General features: G+C 58.6%; 2 protein-coding genes, 2 long non-coding RNA genes and 1 pseudogene across 9 annotated transcripts in view; 1 reads left to right on the forward strand and 4 right to left on the reverse strand.

Moving 5' to 3' along the window:
* Eps8 (EGFR pathway substrate 8, signaling adaptor) overlaps nt 1-7,617 on the reverse strand; it is a 46,852-nt gene extending 39,235 nt beyond the window's left edge. For all 5 annotated transcript variants that reach the window (XM_070011594.1, XM_070011593.1, XM_070011592.1 and 2 more), the window contains exon 1: nt 7,258-7,617. The gene's annotated coding sequence lies outside the window, so the exon portion shown is untranslated. The remainder of the gene's footprint in view (nt 1-7,257) is intronic.
* On the reverse strand, nt 2,462-3,457 carry LOC138819983 (uncharacterized). The gene is made up of 2 exons (XR_011369714.1): nt 3,140-3,457; nt 2,462-3,000 (listed from the first exon to the last, which is right to left on the reverse strand). It is a non-coding gene; the product is annotated as an uncharacterized lncRNA (long non-coding RNA).
* Nucleotides 4,775-7,184, reverse strand: LOC138820011 (uncharacterized). Its single transcript, XM_070011649.1, is given in 4 exon segments — nt 4,775-5,356; nt 5,358-6,222; nt 6,379-6,507; nt 6,616-7,184. Coding segments are annotated over 4 exon segments (2,145 nt in total).
* A 149-nt stretch (nt 7,618-7,766) lies between the features above and the next one.
* LOC138819990 (uncharacterized) lies at nt 7,767-11,368 on the forward strand. 2 transcript variants are annotated; one of them, XR_011369717.1, is made up of 3 exons: nt 7,767-7,828; nt 10,741-10,791; nt 10,939-11,368. It is a non-coding gene; the product is annotated as an uncharacterized lncRNA (long non-coding RNA). The 2 variants fall into 2 exon arrangements; XR_011369716.1 differs by lacking the exon at nt 7,767-7,828 and having other exon boundaries at nt 9,693-10,791.
* Nucleotides 7,865-8,623, reverse strand: LOC138819971 (uncharacterized; annotated as a pseudogene).
* Nucleotides 11,369-21,489: the final 10,121 nt, after the last annotated feature.

Below are 21,489 nucleotides of genomic sequence, written 5' to 3' on the forward strand. Positions count from 1 at the left end.
CCAACCGCCCGGCCAGGCCGGCGGAGGCCCCGGGCCAGGGAGGAGGCTGAGGCCGGAGGATCGCGGTCCGAGGCCAGCCGGGCTTCCAGAGACCACCGGACCCGCAGGCTCCCAACTGGGGAAAGCCCCGAAAGGGGCTGGGCGCGTGGCTCGGGGGGCACACTATCAGCCCGGTTAGGTCTGGAAGTGCCGAGTTCGAGTTCCCCGATGCCTCAAGCAGGAGACAAAAACGTAGAGCACCCGGTTGGGCTCGACGCCAGAAAACCATCCAGAATGTTCTCCAGGGGGCCAAACCTTTGTGTGTGCTTCTTTCTTGCCTCTTTGCGGCCTTTGGTGAGGGGGTCTGGGCTCTGATCTCCTTTAAACCAACAAAAAGCCGGAAGTGGTGCTGTGGTTCAAGTGGTAGAGCGCCAGCCTTGAGCTGAAGAGATGAGGGACAGCGCCCAGGCCCAGAGTTCAAGACCCACAACCGACACACACACACACACACACACACACACACACACACACACACACACACACACACACACACGGAAACCCAGAAACAACCACAGTATAACACTCATGAACAAGTGACACAAGTAAAACTCAGAAAACACCCGTGGGGTGGTGGATGCTGTGTCTCCGGCTCCCGGGGGCTGGGGTGGAGGGGAGGCGGGGGCCGAGGGCGGGCGCCCGGCCAGGCCTGGGCTCACCCGCCCGGCCTCCATCTGTCCACGGCGGGGCCTGGCCAGGCCGGAGCTGCGGGTCCAGCTGGCTGCGAGTTTGATCCTGGCGGGTGGCGGGGCCCTGCGCTCGCGGGGGGGGGGGGGGGGTGTAGAGGACTGGCCACGCAGGGTGCTGGCCTCGGCTCAACTAGGTCACTCGGGCTGTGTGCAGCAATCTCCATCACTTTTGTTTTTAAAGCCGGGCGCTGGCGCGCACGCCTGTCATCCCAGAGACTCGGCAGGCTGAGGTCTGAGGATCGTGGTTGGAGGCCAGCCCTGGGCGGGAAAGTCTGTGAGATTCTGATCTCCTACCAGCAAACCTGGACGTGGGGCGCGGTCCATGTGGTAGAGCGCCAGCCTGGAGTGAAAGAGCTCAGGGACAGCGCCCAGGCCCTGAGTTCAAGACCCAGGGCGGACAAAAAAATAAAAAAAGGAAAAGCAAAAAAGACGGATCCTCTTAATGGCTGAGACTCTCCCTCCCTCCCTCTCTGTCTCTCTCCCTTTCTGTCTCTCTTCCTCTGCCTCCCTCTCTCCATCTCCCTGTCTGTCTGTCTCCCTGTCTGTGTGTGTCTCTGTGTCTCTGGCTGATTGTTCTCACAGTGTGAAGTTGGATTTTCTCATTTCTAAACTTCCCAGATGTGTGTGTATGCATGTCCGTGTGCATACGTGTGTGTGCACGTGCATGCATGTGTGTGTGTGCATGTGCGTGTGCATGTGTATGCATGTGTGCGTGCGTGCATGTGTGTACGTACGTGTGCGCACTGTGCACATGTGCATGCGTGTGTGTGCGTGCATGTATGTGTGCTGCGTGTGCATGTGTGTGCGTGCATGCATGTGCGTGTGCACGCACGCGTGTGTGCATGTGCGTGTGCATGCATGTGTGGGTGGTTGCATGCGTGTGTGCGGGTCACGGGGAATTGGCCCCCCCAGACCAGGCCCTTGGCTACCTAGAAAGCGACAGGAATTTGGGGGCGCAGGGCGCACACTGACCCCCCGCTGACCCCACAGCCGTGTTGGTGGTGGAGGGGGTCAGAGGCTCGGGCACGCTCACACGGACACACTCACGCACGATCGCGATGCGCAAACCCACCATCTGCTCCCCATCCCGCCAAGAGCGGAATGCGACTCTAAAGACTGGAATCACAGACGTGAATAGCCATGGGGGGGGACACGCCTGTGTGTGTGTGTGTGTGTGTGTGCGTGTGTGTGTGTGTGTGGTTGTAGGTCTTGAACTCAGGGCCTGGGCGCTGTCCCTCAGCTCTTCAGCTCAAGGCTGGTGCTCTACCACTTGAGCCACAGCGCCACTCCCGGTTTTCTGGTGGTTCATGGGAGATCAGAGTCTCACGGACTTTCCTGCCTGGGCTGGCCTTGAACCGCGATCCTCGGATCTCAGCCTCCCGAGTCGCTGGGATGCCAGGCGGGAGCTGCAGGTGTCCTACTGCACAAGAATCGGTTACAGGCACAAGAAAGCTCCAGCAATCCCTCCCACCCTCGCCCTGAACAAAACACCTTCATGTCCAATGGACTAAAACAAGGACTGATTATACCCCACGTCCAGAATCCAAGTCACATCCAATGAAGCGCGGGCACCCTGGAAACACAGAGCCAGCGCCTCTCCCAAGAAAAACACTTTGCCCGTGTGTCTGACCGACAGAAGAGACATTTCATGGGTTCGAATGACGAAGCGCCTAATAATAGACTATGAAAATATTCAATAAGTAGAATATTCAAATAAATAAGCATTCCATAAACACTCAAGTAGTAGACCATTTTATACCCTAGAGAACACCATGGCGGGGGTTTTAAACCAACCAACCACCGGTGGAGTTGGGGGGGGGCTCATCCTAGGGACTCCCGGGAGGCTGAGATCGGAGGATCGAGGTTCCCAGGCAGCCTGGCCAGGGGAGTCTATAACTCTCATCTCCAACTGAGCATCCAAAAGCTGGGGGTGGAGCCGTGGCTCAAGTGGAAGAGCACCAGCCTTGAGTTGTGGGGAAAAGAAAAAAAAGCCCAGGAACGGCAGCCAGGATCTGAGTTCAAGGAAAGGAAACGCAGAAAAGTCTCCTGGTTGGTGATTTTTTTTGGGGGGTGGGGGTTGGGGTGGGGGTGTCTTCCTTGCTCCTTCCTGCCCCAGTGTGAAATCTCCCTTCACCCGTGTTATTTCTAGATAATGTCAACTCCATTCTCCGCCACTGGAGAGAATCCACCCCCCACCCCCCATCCTGAGGTCGTTTTCTCCTTGGAGTTCAAGGAGAAACTCGCGAGGCTGGGCTTCAACTATTGCAGTAAGAGCCTGGCAGAGACAGACAGACAGACAGACGTGAGTGGAGATATGAGGTGGAGGAGGGCAGGGAGAACCACAGGGAAGATAAAGGCCTGGGATTCCTCCCCGTGGGCTCTGACCCCGCCAGGAGCCCCCCTGCAGCACACACCTGCCGTCCCAGCCACTCAGGAGGCTGAGATCGGAGGATCGCGGTTCAAGGCCAGCCCTAGCAGGAAAGTCCGTGAGACTCTGATCTCCCACGAACCGCCAGAAAACCAGAAGTAGAGCTGTGGCTCAAAGTGGTAGAGCACCACCCTCTCGAGTGAGAAAGCCAAGCAAGAGAGCGCAAGGCCCCGAGTTCGAATCCAAGCACCGGCACGAAGGAATGAAACCCATCGGCAGCATAGCACAGGCTTCAGGTGTAAAATCTCGGCGACGGATGTATCTAGAAAAGCCAGAACAAGCCGGAAACAGCACAGAAGCACGAACACCCCTCACCGCACCCCGTTCTTGGGTGTAGTCAATGTGTTGCTGGGATTCAAAGCTACAGATTGGGTTTTTTTTCTCTTCCTCTTAAAGAAAAGCGTTCTCAAACGCTCACAGCTGTAAACAGCTGCACGCAGCCAACCTTCACCGGCTCCAGACGCCTGGCCCAGGGCTGCAGCCTCCTGATCTATTCTGAGTTTACACACACACACAGATCTACCAAACACACTCGGGCCACCTCCAATCAGTGTGCATACACTCACCAGATCCAACTTCCTCCAAGTAAACACGGAACTTGAGGGGGAAAATTTAAAGAAAAAACCAACCACCCAAGTATGTGGAGTGTTTATTCTTCATACTATTTTCTGATTCCAACTTGGTCCCAGTCCAATGTTACAGAAGAAAAAGCAGATGAGTGGAGAGAGGGGGTATAGAAGAATTAGAAAGTCTGGGGAGGGAGGGAGGGGTATGTGGTGTAGTAGATTAGAAAGGGGGCTGGAGACATGGCTCAAGCGGTAGAGCACCTGTCTAGCAAGCGATGAACCCCAAGTTCAAGCCCAGCTACCTCAAAAAGGGGGAGGGGTAGAAATGTCTCCCCCCCCCAAATAACACACAAAACACTGAAAGCTGAGAAAAATCTGTGTCAGAAAACCACCGAGGCCTGAACCCTGGAAAATGCTAGAAATTGAAACAAAATGAAATCCGTGCCTTGGATCACAAACAAATCGAGTGTGAACCGTGAAATACCAAGCCGGGCACTGGTGGCTCCCGCCTGCCATCCCAGCCACTCAGGAGGCTGAGATCGGAGGATCGAGGTTCAAGGCCAGCCCAGGCAGGAAAGTCCGTGAGATTCTGATCTCCCATGAACCACCAGAAAACCGGGAGTGGCGCTGTGGCTCAAGGGGTAGAGCGCCAGCCTTGAGTGAAAGAGCTCAGGGACAGCGCCCAGGCCCTGAGTTCAAGGCCCAGGCCTGACACAATGACAACAACAATCACACAACGCGGTCCCGGCCTCGCTTTGTTTGTGGGAACAGGAGGCGGCCTTGGGGGAGCTGGGTTCCCCCAAACTGACACAAGTGACCAGGTGAGCCTGCGCACAGACAACCCGTGTGACCTGAGACACACGTGCACCTTTGAACCACGGGTCTCACACACACACACACACAGACACACACACACACACACTCACACACACACACTCACACACTCACACACACATACACAACACGCATACACACATACACACTCACACACACACATGCACACACACATATGCACATATATACACGCTTGCACACACGGGGGGTCACAGCCCGCCTCAGAGTTCAGGCCCTAACAGCGAGGGCCCCCCCCCCCCCGACCGGGTGAGGCTCTGGGGCTGATCCAGGGGTGCAGGGAGAACTGGGGAGCAGGGCAGGGGGGGAGCAAGGGGGCTGGGGGAGGGGGGAAGAGGGGAGGGGGATGCAGAGAAGCAGGGGACTGAGAAGAGGGTACTGAGGGGTGCACAGGGCGGGTGGGGGAGGACTGGGGAGCAGGGGGTATGGGGTGCAGGGGGGCTGGGGAGCGGGGGGGCTGGGGTGCAGGGGGGCTGGGGAGCGGGGGGGGGCTGGGGAGCGGGGGGCGGGGGCTGGGGTGCAGGGGGGCTGGGGAGCAGGGGGGCTGGGGAGCAGGGGGGCTGGGGTGCAGGGGGCTGGGGAGCAGGGGGCTGGGGTGCAGGGGGGCTGGGGAGCGGGGGGGCTGGGGTGCAGGGGGGCTGGGGTGCGGGAGGGCTGGGGAGCGGGGGGGCTGGGGAGCAGGGAGCCTAGGGTGCAGGGGGGCTGGGGAGCGGGGGAGGGCTGGGGAGCGGGGGGGGGGCTGGGGAGCGGGGGGGCTGGGATGCAGGGGGCTGGGGAGCAGGGGGGCTGGGGAGCAGGGGGGCTGGGGTGCGGGGGGCACTGGGGAGCGGGGGGGGGGCTGGGGAGCGGGGGGGCTGGGGAGCGGGGGGGCTGGGGAGCAGGGGGGCTGGGGTGCGGGGGGCACTGGGGAGCGGGGGGGGGGCTGGGGAGCGGGGGGCTGGGGAGCGGGGGGGCTGGGGAGCGGGGGGGGGGCTGGGGTGCGGGGGGGCTGGGGAGCAGGGGGGCTGGGGTGCAGGGGGGCTGGGGAGCAGGGGGGGGCTGGGGAGCGGGGGGGGGGCTGGGGTTTAGGGGGGCTGGGGTTTAGGGGGGCTGGGGTTTAGGGGGGCTGGGGAGGGGGGGCTGGGGAGCAGGGGGCTGGGGAGGGGGTTGCTGGGGAGCGGGGGGGCTGGGGAGCGGGGGGGCTGGGGAGCGGGGGGGGGGGCTGGGGAGCGGGGGGGGGGCTGGGGAGCGGGGGGGCTGGGGAGCGGGGGGGCTGGGGTGCGGGGGGGCTGGGGTGCGGGGGGGCTGGGGAGCGGGGGGCTGGGGTGCGGGGGGGGCTGGGGAGCAGGGGGGACTGGGTGCGGGGGGGCTGGGGAGCAGGGGGGGCTGGGGAGCGGGGGGCTGGGGTGCGGGGGGGGCTGGGGAGCAGGGGGGACTGGGTGCGGGGGGGGCTGGGGAGCAGGGGGGACTGGGTGCGGGGGGGCTGGGGAGCAGGGGGGCTGGGGAGCAGGGGGCTGGGGTGTGGGGGGGCTGGGGAGCGGGGGGGCTGGGGTGCAGGGGGGCTGGGGTGCGGGGGGGCTGGGGAGCAGGGGGGCTGGGGTGCGGGGGGGCTGGGGAGCAGGGGGGCTGGGGAGCAGGGGGGCTGGGGAGGGGGGGCTGGGGAGCGGGGGGGCTGGGGAGCGGGGTGGGGGGCTGGGGTGCAGCGCATAGGAAGGGTCTCGGGGTGAAGGAGCAGCCCGCCCCATTCACGGGGGGGGGGGTCCCCCAATAGCATCCGCAGCGGGCCGGGCTCGGCTTTCCCAGGGTCACTTTGAGCAGATGCTACAACTTTGGGGAGCCTCGGGAGCGGGGCGGGGGTTGGGGGGTGGGGGGGCGGGGGGGTGGGGGGGCCGGGGGCGGGGGGTGGGGGGGCTGGGGGTCCCACCGTGGACTGGGCCCCGCGCGGGGGTCGCCGGGGCTCGGGGTGGGGCGCGGCGGGGCGCAGGCGGGGGGGGGATTCTGGCGCGGGTTTTAGGGAGTCGGTGGGGGGGGGGTCGGCGGCGCAGGGCGTGAGCTCTCGGGGCACCGCCGGTGGGGCTCCGGGCGTCTCCAGTGGGAGACGGGGCGCATCGGGGATCGGGGGCAGCCCGGGTGGGGATCGGGGCGCATCGGGGATCGGGGGCATCGGGGATCGGGGGCATCGGGGATCGGGGCGCATCGGGGATCGGGGCGCATCGGGGATCGGGGCGCATCGGGGATCGGGGGCAGCCCGGGTGGGGATCGGGGTGCATCGGGGATCGGGGGCAGCCCGGGTGGGGATCGGGGTGCATCGGGGATCGGGGGCAGCCCGGGTGGGGATCGGGGTGCATCGGGGATCGGGGGCATCAGGGATCGGGGGCATCGGGGATCGGGGGCATCGGGGATCGGGGGCAGCCCGGGTGGGGATCGGGGTGCATCGGGGATCGGGGGCATCGGGGATCGGGGGCATCGGGGATCGGGGGCAGCCCGGGTGGGGATCGGGGCGCATCGGGGATCGGGGGCAGCCCGGGTGGGGATCGGGGTGCATCGGGGATCGGGGGCAGCCCGGGTGGGGATCGGGGCGCATCGGGGATCGGGGGCATCGGGGATCGGGGCGCCTCGGGGATCGGGGCGCATCGGGGATCGGGCGCATCGGGGATCGGGCGCCCCACGTGGGGCCCGGGGCGCCGCCTTCGGGACGGGCTCTTACCTCGGAGCCGCGGCCCGGGCGGCGGCGTCGGGGGGAAGCGCGGGGTCTGGGGTCCTGGTCCGGGTCTCTGGTCGGGTCCGGGTCCGGGTCTAGGTCTCGGGTCTCGGGTCTCGGGTCTCGGGTCTCTGGTCGGGTCTCTGGTCGGGTCCGGGTCGGGTCCGGGTCCGGGTCCGGGTCTAGGTCTCGGGTCTCGGGTCCGGGTCCGGGTCCGGGTCTAGGTCTCGGGTCTCGGGTCCGGTCTCTGGTCGGGTCCGGGTCCGGGTCTGGTCTCTGGCCCCGCGTCCCGCGTCCCGCGTCTCGGCCCGGCGGGGCCCCGCTCCGCCTGGCTGCGCGGCCGGAGCCTGGCGCTGGCCGCCGGCGGCCGAGGCCCGCGCGTGCGCAGAGCCGCGGGGGGGGGGGGGGGGGCGCTCCCGTCCATCCGGGCCTCGTCCGCCATCCGGGTCTTGCGGACACCCGGGCCCCGCGCTCCCGTCCATCCGGGCCTCGTCCGCCATCCGGGTCTTGCGGGCACCCGGGCCCCGCGCGCTCCCGTCCATCCGGGCCTCGTCCGCCATCCGGGCACCGCGGGGAGGTGGGGCGTGGGTCCCTGGGCGCCCGGGGCCGGTGGTCAGCTGGGGGGGCCCGGGGGTCGCGGTTCGAGGCCGGCCCGGGCCGGAAGCCCGAGAGACCCCGCCTGCCAGGAGCCGGCAGAGACCGGAAGTGGAGCGGGGGGGAGGGGGAGGGGGAGGGAGAGGGGGGAGGACAGGGAGGGGAGGGAGGGGGAGGGGGGAGGGAGGGGGAGGGGGAAGGGAGGGAGGGGGGAGGGAGGGGAGGGAGAGAGGGGAGGGAGGGAGGGAGGGAGGGGGGAGGGAGGGAGAGGGGAGGGAGGGAGGGGAGGGAGGGAGGGGAGAGGGAGGGAGAGGGGAGGGAGGGAGGGGAGGGAGGGAGGGGGGAGAGAGACAGGGGGAGGGGAGGGAGGGAGGGAGGGGGGAGGGAGGGAGGGGGAGGGGGAAGGGAGGGAGGGGAGGTGGGAGGTAGGGGAGGGGGGAGGGAGGGAGAGGGGAGGGGGGAGAGAGACAGGGGGAGGGGAGGGAGGGAGAGGGAGGGAGGGAGGGGGGAGGGAGGGAGGGAGGGAGGGGGGAGGGAGGGAGAGGGGAGGGAAGGAGGGGGGAGAGAGACAGGGGGAGGGGAGGGAGGGAAGGAGGGAGGGAGGGAGGGGGGAGGGAGGGAGGGAGGGGGGAGGGAGGGAGAGGGGAGGGAAGGAGGGGGGAGAGAGACAGGGGGAGGGGAGGGAGGGAAGGAGGGAGGGAGGGAGGGGGGAGGGAGGGAGAGGGGAGGGAGGGAGGGGGAGGGAGGGAGGGGAGGGAGGAGAGGGAGGCGTGAACATGGTCACTGGGTTCTTTGTGGAAAGGATTTGTCTTGGCGCTGAATGAATGAATGAATGAATGAATGCAGGAAGGAGGGCCATCACTGGCTTCTTCCCACAGAGGGAAGAAAACCAGCAAGTGTCACCTCCCCCTCCCCAGGAGACTGGAACCCACGCAGGCCGGCTGGCCGGGGAGCTGGGTGCTGGCCGGGGAGCTGGGTGCTGGGCCGGGGAGCTGGGTGCTGGCTGGGGAGCTGGGTGCTGGGCTGGCCCCCAGCTGGGTGCTGGGCCGGGGAGCTGGGTGCTGGGCCGGGGAGCTGGGTGCTGGGCTGGGGAGCTGGGTGCTGGGCTGGCCGGGGAGCTGGGTGCTGGCCGGGGAGCTGGGTGCTGGGCCGGGGAGCTGGGTGCTGGGCCGGGGAGCTGGGTGCTGGCTGGGGAGCTGGGTGCTGGGCCGGGGAGCTGGGTGCTGGGCTGGGGAGCTGGGTGCTGGCTGGGGAGCTGGGTGCTGGGCTGGCTGGGGAGCTGGGTGCTGGGCTGGGCCGGGGAGCTGGGTGCTGGGCTGGGCCGGGGAGCTGGGTGCTGGGCCGGGGAGCTGGGTGCTGGCTGGGGAGCTGGGTGCTGGCTGGGGAGCTGGGTGCTGGCTGGGGAGCTGGGTGCTGGGCTGGCTGGGGAGCTGGGTGCTGGGCTGGGGAGCTGGGTGCTGGGCTGGCTGGGGAGCTGGGTGCTGGGCTGGAGAGCTGGGTGCTGGGCTGGGGAGCTGGGTGCTGGCCGGGGAGCTGGGTGCTGGGCTGGGGAGCTGGGTGCTGGCCGGGGAGCTGGGTGCTGGGCTGGGGAGCTGGGTGCTGGGCTGGGGAGCTGGGTGCTGGCCGGGGAGCTGGGTGCTGGGCTGACCCTGAGCTGGGTGCTGGGCTGACCCTGAGCTGGGTGCTGGGCTGGCCCCGAGCTGGGTGCTGGCCCCTCGGCCCCACGCAGACACCCGGACCTCACCGCATCCTCGTCTGCGAGCTGAGCACCCGAGCGGCGGCCATTAGATTTACAAGGCCACCCAGCCACAGTGTTGCTGTTTAAGTTAAGAAGGGGGTGTCTGTGGGGGTGTGGAGCGGGAAAACCTTAAGAAAGGGCTGACCAGGACGGGGGTCGTGTAGGAAATGGGGGTGTGGGGTCCCCATCCTAAGTCAGGACCGAAGATCCTCTGAGAGGATCCAACGAAGGAGGCCTCAGAAGGCCAAGGAGCGGCAGGCTGTGTGGGACCCGCCTGTAATCCCGGCCACTCTGGGCTCCTGAGGAGGCGGTTTGGTGCCAGTCCTGGGGCTTGAACTCAGGGCCTGGGCGCCGACTCTGAGATTCGTTCACTCCAGGCCGGCGGTGCTCTACCACTTGAGCCACAGCCCGCGTCTTGCTCGTTTTTGGCTGGTTCATTGGAGAGATCAGAGGCTCACAGACTTTCCTGCCTGGGTTTGGCCTCGAACCGCGATCCTCCGGTCTCAGCCTCCTGAGTAGCTGGGATGACAGGCGTGTACAAAGATGGTTTTTTCCAGAGGGCCCAGCGCATCTGTATGCGAGAAGGCCAGGCCAGTTGGCAGCCGGAAAAGCGTGTCCGACCCGGCTTGGACAGACTCCTCTTCCGGTGCTCGCTGGCTGGCTGACCGGAGCCGAGTCCCAGAGCCCCAGGGGGACTCTGACCCAATGCTCAGTGCGAGAAAGTTCTCTTTCTTTTCTTCTGAGCACAACAACAACCAGGCCGGAACAAGTCTCAGGACTCTGGGCTGACCTCCGCCTTTGTTTGCTCCCCAGCCTCCTGCCAATTCGGGCTTCCCCTGAGGTCTTGGGAAAAACAGCCTAGAATTTTCTTTTGAGGGTGTGTGTGTGTGTGTGTGTGTGTGTGTGTGTGTGTGTGTGTGTGTCAGTCCCGGGGCTTGAACTTGAGGCCTGGGCGCTGTCCCTGAGCTCTTTGGCTCACAGCGCCACTGACAGCTTTTTTGGAGATGAGAGCCTCACGGACTTTCCTGCCCTGGGCTGGCCTCGAACCGCGATCCTCCAGATCTCAGCCTCTTGAGGTAGCCGGGATGACAGGCGTGGGCCACAGTGCCCGGCTTCAGCCTTGCCTTTTAAAATCTGGTTTTCCTGTTGCTTGGCAGCCGTCAGGATGCAGCGGTCGAGGTGAAACACTGACTTTGCAAGCCCCAAACGTAAGCGGCTGGGAGTTTTATGGGGCCCTGTTATTATTATTGTTGTTGTTGTTGTTTGGTTGGGGGGAGTTATTTTCCTGGGTTATTTTTATTTTGCCCCAAACGCACTCCACATGAGCAATCCATGTATTTCTCCCGCCCTGCCAGGGAGGAAAACATCTGTTTGGAGAATGAACTTGAATCTACCCGACAACCAAGCAACTTTCCAGATGTTTCCAAGGCCCGTGCTCCGATGCGCGAGGAAGCCAGGCGGCGGGTGGGCAACGTGATAAAAGTCGTCCCCATCTTCTGAGCACAGAGAACTGTTGCTGGCCGGGTGCCCCCAGCCGCTCAGGACGCTGAGATCTAGAGGATCGAGGTTTGAGGCCAAGCCCAGGCAGGAAAGGCTGTGAGCCTCTGATCTCCAGGGAACGACCAGAAAACCAGAAGTGGCGCTGTGGTTCAAGGGGTAGAGCACCAGCCTTGAGTGAAAGAGCTCAGGGACAGCGCCCAGGCCCTGAGTTCAAGTCCCAGGACTGACACAAAAAATAATAACAATAGCGATAATAATAATAATAAGGATTTGGTGGGGAACTTCTTCATTGCCTGTTTGTCCGTTCCTACGGTGACTCCGATTTCAGCCCCAGTTACAGTCAGTTGTGTGTGTGTGTGTGTGTGTGTGTGCGCGTGTGTGCACAAGGGTCACACAGGAACAAGCCCCAGGCCTTGTTCTGGACAAAGCAGGCCAGGAGAGCTCTGCACCCTGTGAGAACAGGAAAGACAGCTTTGCCCCTGCAGGCAGACGCCGCCGGGCACAGCCTTATCTGTTGAGATGGGGTCTTGGGAACTTATTTTTAGTCTGAGCTGGTCAGATTTTCTCCTCCTCCTCCTCCTCCCTCCTCCCCCTCTTCCATCTCCCCCCCTCCTCCTCCTCTCCTCCTCCTTCTTCTTCTTCTTCTCCCCCTCCTCCTCCTCCTCCCCCTCCCCCTCCTCCTCCTCCTCCTCCTGTGGTAGCTGGGACAGCAGGCAGGTACCACCACACCCGGCTTACTGACTGAGAGACTGAGATGAGGTTTGGGATGATGTTTGTCTGATTTCCAACTTCACACACACAGGCACACGCACACACGCACACACACACACACACACACAGGCACAGAACCCTACAGTCCCCCCTGTGGGCTCTGTGAGCGCTAGGTGCAGTCTACTGCTGTTTACTCCCGCGCCCGCCGACACAGCCATCCAGAATTCTCCACGCGATCTCCACCCGTAGGTAGAAACCTGTGTTGTTTTCTTTTTGTTATATTATATATTGAGAGATGACACGAGCCTCGGTTCTGGAACTTTCTCTCAGCCTGGCGGAGCCTCTCGGTTCTGCCCCGGCACAGGCTGGTGAGACAGAGACACATTCTGCTGCCGCTGGTTTCAAAGAAGCGAAATAACCTACGGGGCCGGGCACCCGTGCTCACGCCTGCCATCCCAGCGACTCAGGAGGCTGAGAGCTGAGGATCTCGGTTCAAAGCCAGCCTGGGCAGGAAAGACTGTGAGACTCTTATCTCAGTGAACCAGCAAAAGGCAGAAGTGGTGCTGTGGTTCACATGGTAGAGCGCCAGCCTTGAGTGAAAGAGCTCAGGGACAGCGCCCAGGCCCTGAGTTCAAGTCCCAGGACCGACCAAAAAAAAATACCATACCATACCAGGAGCTGAGGGAGCCCGAATGGGAGAAGAGGGCTGTGAGGGCCAGGACCTCCGTCCTGTGCGTCTCCGGGAGGCTGCGGGGTGCGTGGGAGGCGAGCTCAGACCTCAGACACCTGGGAGGCCGAGGCCGGAGGATCGATGCCTGAGGCCGACCTGCAGCAGGTCAGCGTGACCCCGGCCCAGGAACCAGCCCTGCACAGAAGGGCTCCGAGGCGTGCATCACCGCTGGAGCGCCGGCCGGCTTTTCCTGTCCTGGGGGGGGGGGGCACCAAACTCGGCCACACGAGGGTGAGGACTCAGTTTCCCTAACCGTTTGTTCTCTGCTGTTGTCTCTGGTGTGACGATCCTTTCCCTTTTATTTTTCTTTTCCGTCTTTCGAGACCCAGGGAAGTCTTTTCTTTGTGTTTTCTTTCCCCCTTCCTCTCGGCCTGCTGACAGCGGGGGAATTTGTTTTAATGGAGACTCTGCGCTTCCTCTTTTCCAGGAAAAGGGAAGAGAAATAGCCAGTACCCAGTGGGTGCTGGAGGCTGGGGGCACCTCCAAATCGTCTGTTTGGTTTTTAACGCCAATCCTAGGACTTGAACTCAAGGCCCGGGCGCTGTCCCTGCACTTTTTTTTTTCCTTTGGCTCAAGGCTGGTGCTCTACCGCTTGAACCACAACTCCACCTCTGGCTTTTTGGTGATTCATGGGAGATGAGCATCTCCCAGACTTTCCTGCAGAGATCTGAGGCTCAAAGCCAGCCGGGGCAGGAGGAAAGTCCGTGAAACTCTCACCAGAAAACTGAGAGTGGTGCTGTGGCTCAAGTGGTAGAGCGCCAGCCTTGAGCGGATAGAGCTCAGGGACAGCGCCCAGGCCCCGAGTTCAAGGCCCAGGACCCACAACCAAATACAATGCATATTCAAAAGGGGAGACACAGATCAAGACACACCAGCTTCACCCTCTGCTTTGGGTAAGGGCAGCTCCTCTGTACAACTACTTTAAGATGAGATATGGAAGACTAGAACTGGTCTCGGGGTCTGAGGAGGCGAGGTGGATTTCCAGAGCCCGAGGTGCTGGAGGAAGAAGAGATTAGTGGGGGGTGGAGTTTGGAAAGAGCTGGCAGCCACGATGTGACACGAGGCACCGGGGAGAAGGCCGGTGAACGGGATCCACACACAAAGTGTGACGTGCAGTTTTCCTTGGAGCGGAACATTTCTTCATCCCGACAGCCAAGGAGAACTGGCAGAAGCCAGCGCTGTTTAGAAACTGCAGGCCTCCTCCCTCCTTCCCTAGTGAAAAGCCTGAGATTTGTCCTCAACCCCCGCTGCTCCGTTTTCTCCTGCGTGTGATTCTTCACACAGAAAGGCAGACACATTTCTTCTTCGACGCCCTGGGCCTTGAACTCAGGGCCTGGGTGCTGTCCCTGAGCTCTTTCACTCAAGGCTGGCGCTCTACCACCTGAGCCACAGCTCCACGTCCGGCTTTTTGGTGCTTCATGGGAGATCAGAGTCTCAGGGACTTTCCTGCCCCGGGCTGGCCTCCAACCACGATCCTCACATCTCAGCCTCCCAAGTAGCTGGGATGACAGGCGGGAGCCACCGGCGCGCCCTCGGCTTAGATCAAGAATTTAGGGGTGGGGGAAGGTTTGGGGGAGGTGGATTCAAAAGTACTTCTCGGCACGCACAGGGATTGGCGGGAGGCAGAAGCATTTTGTTCTTGCGTGACCGGGAAATGGCCTCTGGTTTTATTTCATTTTAGCCTCTGGCGCTCACTTGCATTGACCTGTAACTCCATCGGCCTTTCTGGGGCTGTTGTAAAATACTGCACAGAAAGAGAGAAAAACAATGCACAGGTTTCCTCTCAGAACAGAACAAAATGAAAACCTAGGCGATGATCTGCTGCGATGTTTGTTCCTTTGGACGTTTGTGTCCATGTCCCCGCAGCTCTGGGACTAAGGGAAAGCCACACCGGTCTCATACTTGTTAGGCAGTACAGATGCTCTGCTGGTCCACACCAAACCCAAGAACAGGGTAGGGGCAGTTCTAGAAACATACTTTAGCCAGGTGCCGATGGCTCCCGCCTGTCATCCCAGCTACTCAGGAGGCTGAGATCTGAGGATCACGGTTCAAAGCCAGACCCGGGCAGGCAAGTCCTTGAGACTCTGATCTCCCATGAACCACCAAAAAGCCGGAAGTGGCGCTGTGGCTCAGGTGGTAGAGCACCAGCCTTGAGTGAAAGAGCTCAGGGATGGCGCCCAGGCCCTGAGTTCAAGTCTCAAGTGAACAACAAGGAACAAAGGTCCACTGTACAGGAAAGAGTCTTTTCTCACCAGGAACACATTGTTTCACCCGTGGAAGGTTTGTGGGAGACAGGGGGAACATGGAACCTTCTGGAACTTATGCTCCTGCACAAAGAAAACATGAGAAGAATTATTCATTTACAACTTCTAGGGAAATCAACTTACCCTTTGGGAGATAAGCTTAAATATGATGATTGGGAGTTTATTACAATCCAGGTTTGATTTGGGGGGGATGCAGGGACACTTGCTTTCAAATACTGGAGCCGCCTGGTATTTGGCTACGATAAGCATGCAGTTCTCTGCTGGGTTGATTTATTTTCATTTTAAATATGGGCTCCATTTGGTATTCAAATTCTCCAGTTCTGGCCTGGAGAAATTTCTCTCAGCTGAAAGGTAATCGATACTCTATTTTAGAGAGATGGGGAAAAAAAAAACACTTGGATTTGTTTTTTTTGGGGGGTGGTATGAGATTATCTTGGGGTTTCTGATTGGTCATCTATGGGATTCAAGGTTTGTAACCCCATACGGGGAAGCTGAGGAAAAACAATGTTTTCTGAGGGCTGCAGAATATTCAAAGGTCAGAGTAAAAATGAAAATGTCAGCCAGGCACCGGTGGCTCCCACCTGCCATCCCAGCTCCTCAGGAGGCTGAGATCTGAGGATCGCAGTTCAAGGCCAGCCAGGGCAGGAAAGTCTGTGAGACTCTGATCTCCCATGAACCACCAAAAAAATGGAAATGGCGCTGTAGCTCAAGTGGTGGAGCGCCAGCCTTGAGCTGAAGAGCTGAGGGACAGCGCCCAGGCCCTGAGTTCAAGCCCCAGGACTGACCAAAAAAGAAGTAAAGCAGTTTCTGTCTTGGTAGCATGGCCAAGAAGACGGCGCTCACCCCAGAGCGGGGGCCTTGGATGAGGAAAACACAGGAGCGCATCCAGGGGCCTTTATCCTCTAGAAAAAAAACCAAAAAACATTTCCAAAGAACATGCTGGAAAGTTCTTCAACGCACATACAGTGTGGCTGGTAGAGAATTCGGAAAGCTTTAAAAGCAAATGAAGGGGAAAGGAGACTAACATTACAGCACACGCTGTGGACGGATAGAGCACGGAGTGTAAACCACTGGGTTTTCTGTTTTCTCTCTTGTTCTGGTCGGTCCTGGGACTTGAACTCAGGGCCTGGGCACTGTCCCTGAGCTCTTTCACTCCAGGCTGGCGCTCTACCCCTTGAGCCACAGCGCCACTTCTGGTTTTCTGGTGGTTCATGGGAGATCAGAGTCTCATGGACTTTCCTGCCCCAGGGCCGGGCCTCCAACCACGATCCTCTAGATCTCAGCCTCCGGAGCAGCTGGGGTGACCGGCGTGAGCACCGCTGCCCGGCCCTCGGTGTGGCTCTTGATGACATATTTTTTTTTCTCATCCATCCCCCGTCTCCCTGCGTAACAACCGAGTCACGCTGCTTTGCTGGAATTCTCCAGCCATGCTTGCTGTGCTGGGCGTGGGAATTCCCACACCCTGGGCCGTTTCTTCTGGACTAAGGCTCGCTGTTCAGTGCTCCCCGTGAGCCGTGCTTTGCCTATGCAAACCGCCGTGGCCGTGTTCGATGATTTGCAGGAATCAAATAACCTGTCTACTCTGTCCCAGAGCCGCACACACGTGACGAGCCGCACACCTCCAAAGCACACCTCCCGTGACACACAGCTGGTAGGTTTGACACACCGGCAAAACGTTCCTTCCTGCAGTCCCTGTGCAGGCCCAGGCTTCGAGCACGTGCTTCAGCTGGGCTTTAATGGACATTTCGGAAGCCACAGAGATCGGTCCCACTCAGGAAATAAAAGCAGATGGGGGAGAAAACTCACACCGGCAGGAGAGCTCACGGCACAGGTGTGTGCTGGCTGCAACTCACGAAGGTCACCATCTGTGCAGAAGAAATTTTAGCTGGTCATGGTGGCTCACGCCTGTCATCCCGGCTACTCAGGAGGCTGAGATCTGGAGGATCGGGGTTGGAGGCCAGCCTGGGCGGGAAAGTCTGGGAGACTCTCATCTCCCATGAGCCACCAGAAAACTGGAAGTGGTGCTGTGGCTCAAGTGGTAGAGCGCCAGCCTGGAGTGGAAGAGCTCAGGGACAGTGCCCAGGGCCCCGAGTTCAAGTCTCAGGAAGAGAGATTTTAGGAGGTAAAATGGAAAACCTCAAATGGAGTCCGGTCATGGGGTTCCTTGAACAATTGCCTTTAGTGTGTGTGTGTGTGTGTGTGTGATCCCTGGGTTTGAACTCAGGGCCTGGGCAAAGCTGGAGCCACAACTCCATTTTCTTTCTTTTCTTTTCTTTTCTTTTTTTTTTTTTTTAAAGTTCATTGGAGATCAGAGTCTCATGGACTTTCCTGCCCAGGCTGGCTTTGAACTGTGATCCTCAGATCTCAGCCTCCTGAGTAGCTGGGATGACAGGCGTGAGCGTCGGCACCCGGCTTTATGCATGTTTATTTTGGAAATTAAAAAAAAAAAAATTCGGAGCCACTGAGATTTCTTAAAGAACAGAAACAAAAGAACTGAAGTTGTCCTTGGGAAAAGACGGAGCGGCTGTTGAATTTTAAGTGGCTTCGGAGAGAGCTGGGGGTAGAGAGGCAGGGAAACAAATGCAGCCAGTGTGTCAGGAAGGGAACGAAAACCTGAACTACAGGAGTTCACATCGGCACCCCACCGGAGGAGTGAAGATGGGGGTCGAGAGAGAGAGAGAGAGAGAGAGAGAGAGAGAGAGAGAGAGAGAGAGAGAGAGAGAGAGAGAGAGAGAGAGAGAGAGAGAGAGAGAGAGAGAGAGAGAGAATCGATAGACTCAATCATACTAGGATGACAGGCATGAGCCACCAACCCCTGGCTACTTTTCAAGAAAATGCTCTGGAAAAAGACTTTGCTCAAAGGACTTTGTTTCTTCGTGTTTGGAGAACTTTGCCGGGGAAAAGCGGTTTTCTTCGTTTCCCCCAGGCTGCCATTTGGAAGTGGAATCTGTGATCGGCTCTTCTTTCGCCTGCTGCCTTTGGACCCAAGAGACACTTAGCCACGGTTCGCAGAAACATCTGGATCTTTTGAGAAGTAGCCAGCGATTGGGAGGTTTCTTGGCCAGACAAGTCCTGGGCCTGGAGCCCAGAGCGGAGAGTTACATTTAAAGGACGATCAGATTAGTTGTGACCGCTGGAGGAAAAAGAAAGAAAAAAGGTGGAATCCATGGGAAAATGTCACACTTGGAAAAATTAATATCGACTGATGCCACTCGCCAAGTGAAAGAAATATCAGGATCGGGCCTGGATGGGAATGCGTGTGTGTGTGTGTGTGTGTGTGTGTGTGTGTGTGTGTGTGTACACGCCTGGGGAGAATAAGAAGAAAATAAAACGCCCAGGCACACACACATTGTGTCTAGTACTTGGCTTGATTCCTAGATGCTGTATCTTGTTTTTGCAGGGAAAAAATATATGTATTAGTTTGTGAAAAGCATGCATTCGTAGAAAGCCGCTGTGACAAAGGAACCAATACTAGGTCTGGATTATTTAGTAATAATAATAATAATAATAATAACAACAACATCCTAAGTTGTGGTGGCTCCCGCCTGTCATCCCAGCTACTCAGGAGGCTGAGATCTGAGGATCATGGTACAAGGCCAGCCCAGGCAGGAAAGGCCGTGAGACTCTGATCTCTAATAAACCACTAGAAAAGCAGAAGTGGAGCTGTGGCTCAAGTGGTAGAGCGCCAGCCTTGAGTGAAAGAGCTGAGGGACAGCGCCCAGGCCCTGAGTTCAAGACCCACCACCCACCCCAAAAAAAAAAAAAAAAAAGAAAGAAAGAAAGAAGAAAAATCCTGGACTTCAACAAACCACTTCTGGAAGGAATCTATGTCTCCCGACTTCAGACTGCCTTTGAGCATTGTTGTGGATTTCCTCTGTGGAACATTCTAGGTTTTGATTCTTTCCACATGTTTGCTGTGTCCTTTCTGAAACCGGAAGTCGGCCATTTTTCAAAGCTATTCCGTGACCTCGTCTCCCATGAGCTCTTCAATCCCGGCAGCCTTTCTTCCTTGGGCAGCTACATTGAGTTTAGGTGTTAAGAACTGCTGTCTGTCTGTCTGTCTATCTCCAATTCACATCCCTTCCTCTGTCCCTAGGTAGCTGCAGCCAATGCCCATGCGCCATCAAACATCTTAGATGCATCAATCTTTAAAAGGCAGACATTAAGTCCAGCACCTGTAGCTCACGCCTGTCATCCCGGCTACTCAGGAGGCTGAGAGCTGAGGATCCCAGTTCAAAGCCAGCCTGGGCAGAAAAGTCCGTGAGACTCTTATCTCCAATGAACCAGCAAAAAACCCCAAAGTGGAGCTGTGGTTCAAGTGGTAGAGCACCAATAACAGCCCTCAGCAAAGGAGGCTCAGTCAGGGACAGACAGTATCTAGGCCCCAGGACTGGCTCAGAGACATTGGACCACCCAACCAAGAAAATCTATTAAGAAAGGGTCAGTTTTATTTATTGAGGCCCATTCTGGACCTGGTCTAAAACATGTCTACATCCTTTGAAGGTTCATTAGCCAAAACACCTACCACAGAGAGACATTCGGGAAGAAATGCTGTTTTATTGACGGACACAATGGTGTATGTGAGTTGGTTTTTTGTCTCTTGGAAAGGCGTTATCTGACATTTTCTCAGGACTCTGGAAAGATGCCTTGGTTTGTCTCCTATCAAACACTGTTCAGGACTTTGTAACTATTGTCTGGGTGCGGTAGCACCTCCCTGTAATGCCAGCTCTGCGGGAGGTGATGGTAGGAAGGCGTAAAATCATGGAAGGCCTAGGTCTTATTTTTATTTTATTTTGGTGGTGGTCCTGGGCCTTGAACTCAGGGCCTGGGCGCTGTCCCTCAGCTCTTCAGCTCAAGGCTGGTGCTCTACCACTTGAGCCACAGCTCCGTTCCTGGCGCTTTTCGGCAAATCGTTAAGTCTCTCACAGACTTTATATCCCGGCTGGCTTTGAACCTGGATCCTCCAATGTCCTCCGATTTGCCCTGAGGCCAGGCGTGAGCGCGGGGGCCTGGCTAGGGCCATGTTTGCATCAAGTTCCTTCTCTGGTCTTCCTCTTCTTTGTAAATGCTTTGCTCGTGCCCGCTGGGTCCTGTGCTGTCTATCTAGAAGCTTCCTCGCAGCCTGAAACCTTTGGTTTTGACTTTGAGCATTTGTGGGAGTGTATCTCCCCTGCCCCCATGAACTTGGCTGCTCTCTCCCTCCCTCCCTCTCCCTCTCTCTCTCCCCCCCACCCCCCTCCTCACCTAGATCAGTTAAGAGGCCTAGATTTGGCCTCTGGGGTGGTAGCCAAGTGACAGGACCTGTGTTTAAACGCGTGCACTGTGAGAGTCTTGGCAGTAATTAAAGCTCCAAGTCATCCCTGTAGGTTAATTCGAGATTATCCAGATAATCCGAAAGACACCAGCCCATATGCCTCTTCAACTCTAATTCCCGCTGCGCTCTCCCTCTCTCTCTCTTTCTCTCTCCAGCTATTTATTGCTGATAGAAAATTGCTTCTATTTTCCAACTTGCAATAAGAAATATACTGTATGATGTGCATATAGAATCTGAACTTCACTTCTCAACTAGGCCGGTGGCTCCTGCCTGTCATCCCAGCCACTCAGGAGGCTGAGATCTGAGGATCGCCACCAGAAAACCAGACGTGGAGCTGTGGCTCAAGTGGTAGAGCACCAGTGTGGAGCGAAAAGCACTCAGGGACAGTGCCCAGGCCCTGAGTTCAAGTCCCAGGACTGCCAAAAAAAAAAAAAAAACCAACCACAGCAAAAAGAATTCATTACACATTCTGACAAAAATCTATTGTCCCTTTTGCACAATTCACACAATACTCACACGGAGCAGCAGCAAACGGCCCAGATGGTGTTCACTTGGAAGTTGGCTGTATGAGAACAATGATCAACAAGGAACCAACCACATTCCTGTTGAATATTGCTGTTCGGTCTCCTTTCAGATTTCGTTCTGCGATGTTGGAGACAGAAGCAGACAGCTCTCTGTGTCTGCAAACACGGTCCCCTTGGTGTCTTGTTTCTCCATTCCGGGTTTTCTCAAAAGAAGATGTATCGGCTGGGCCCTAAGAGGATTAAACACACAAGGCAGAGGATTCACTTGCTGGGGTCCTGTGGAAAACGGTGGCTTGTTTCTGTCACTGGGGTTGATCTTGTCACAGGGCCGCCTACCTGCGCCTCTGAGTTCAGTCCTAACCCCCAGCATGAATACACGTTAAAAAAAAAAAAAAGTTAACCCACTTGGGGGCTGGTGGCTCACGCCTGTAGTCCCGGCGACACAGGAGGCTGAGATCTGAGGATCGCGGTTCAAAGCCAGCCTGGGCTGGAAAATCACTGAGACTCCGATCTGCAACGAACCACCAGAAATCCAGAAGTGGAGCTGTGGCTCAAGGGGTGGAGCACCGGCCTTGAGCTGAAAAGGGCTCAGGGACAGCGCCCAGGCCCTGAGTTCAAGACCCCAAGACCAGCACAGACACACAAAATGCAAGTTGTTTTAAACTCTAATCAAAAGGACAATTTTTATTAATGTGTATTGAAACATCTTCTAGATATAAAGATGTATTTTGTTACTTGAAAAATCAAAATACCTTTGTTGATAAGCTCCCCCCCAAAAGCCCATTGAATTATAATTTAATATTAAGCATGAACAGACTGCCATCTACTGGTAGAGAGGAAAATATATTACCTTTTTTTGCCTG

The sequence above is a fragment of the Dipodomys merriami genome, unplaced genomic scaffold, assembly GCF_024711535.1.
Source record: "Dipodomys merriami isolate MVZ:Mamm:240054 unplaced genomic scaffold, mDipMer1.0.p SCAF_84, whole genome shotgun sequence".
Lineage (NCBI taxonomy): Eukaryota > Metazoa > Chordata > Mammalia > Rodentia > Heteromyidae > Dipodomys > Dipodomys merriami.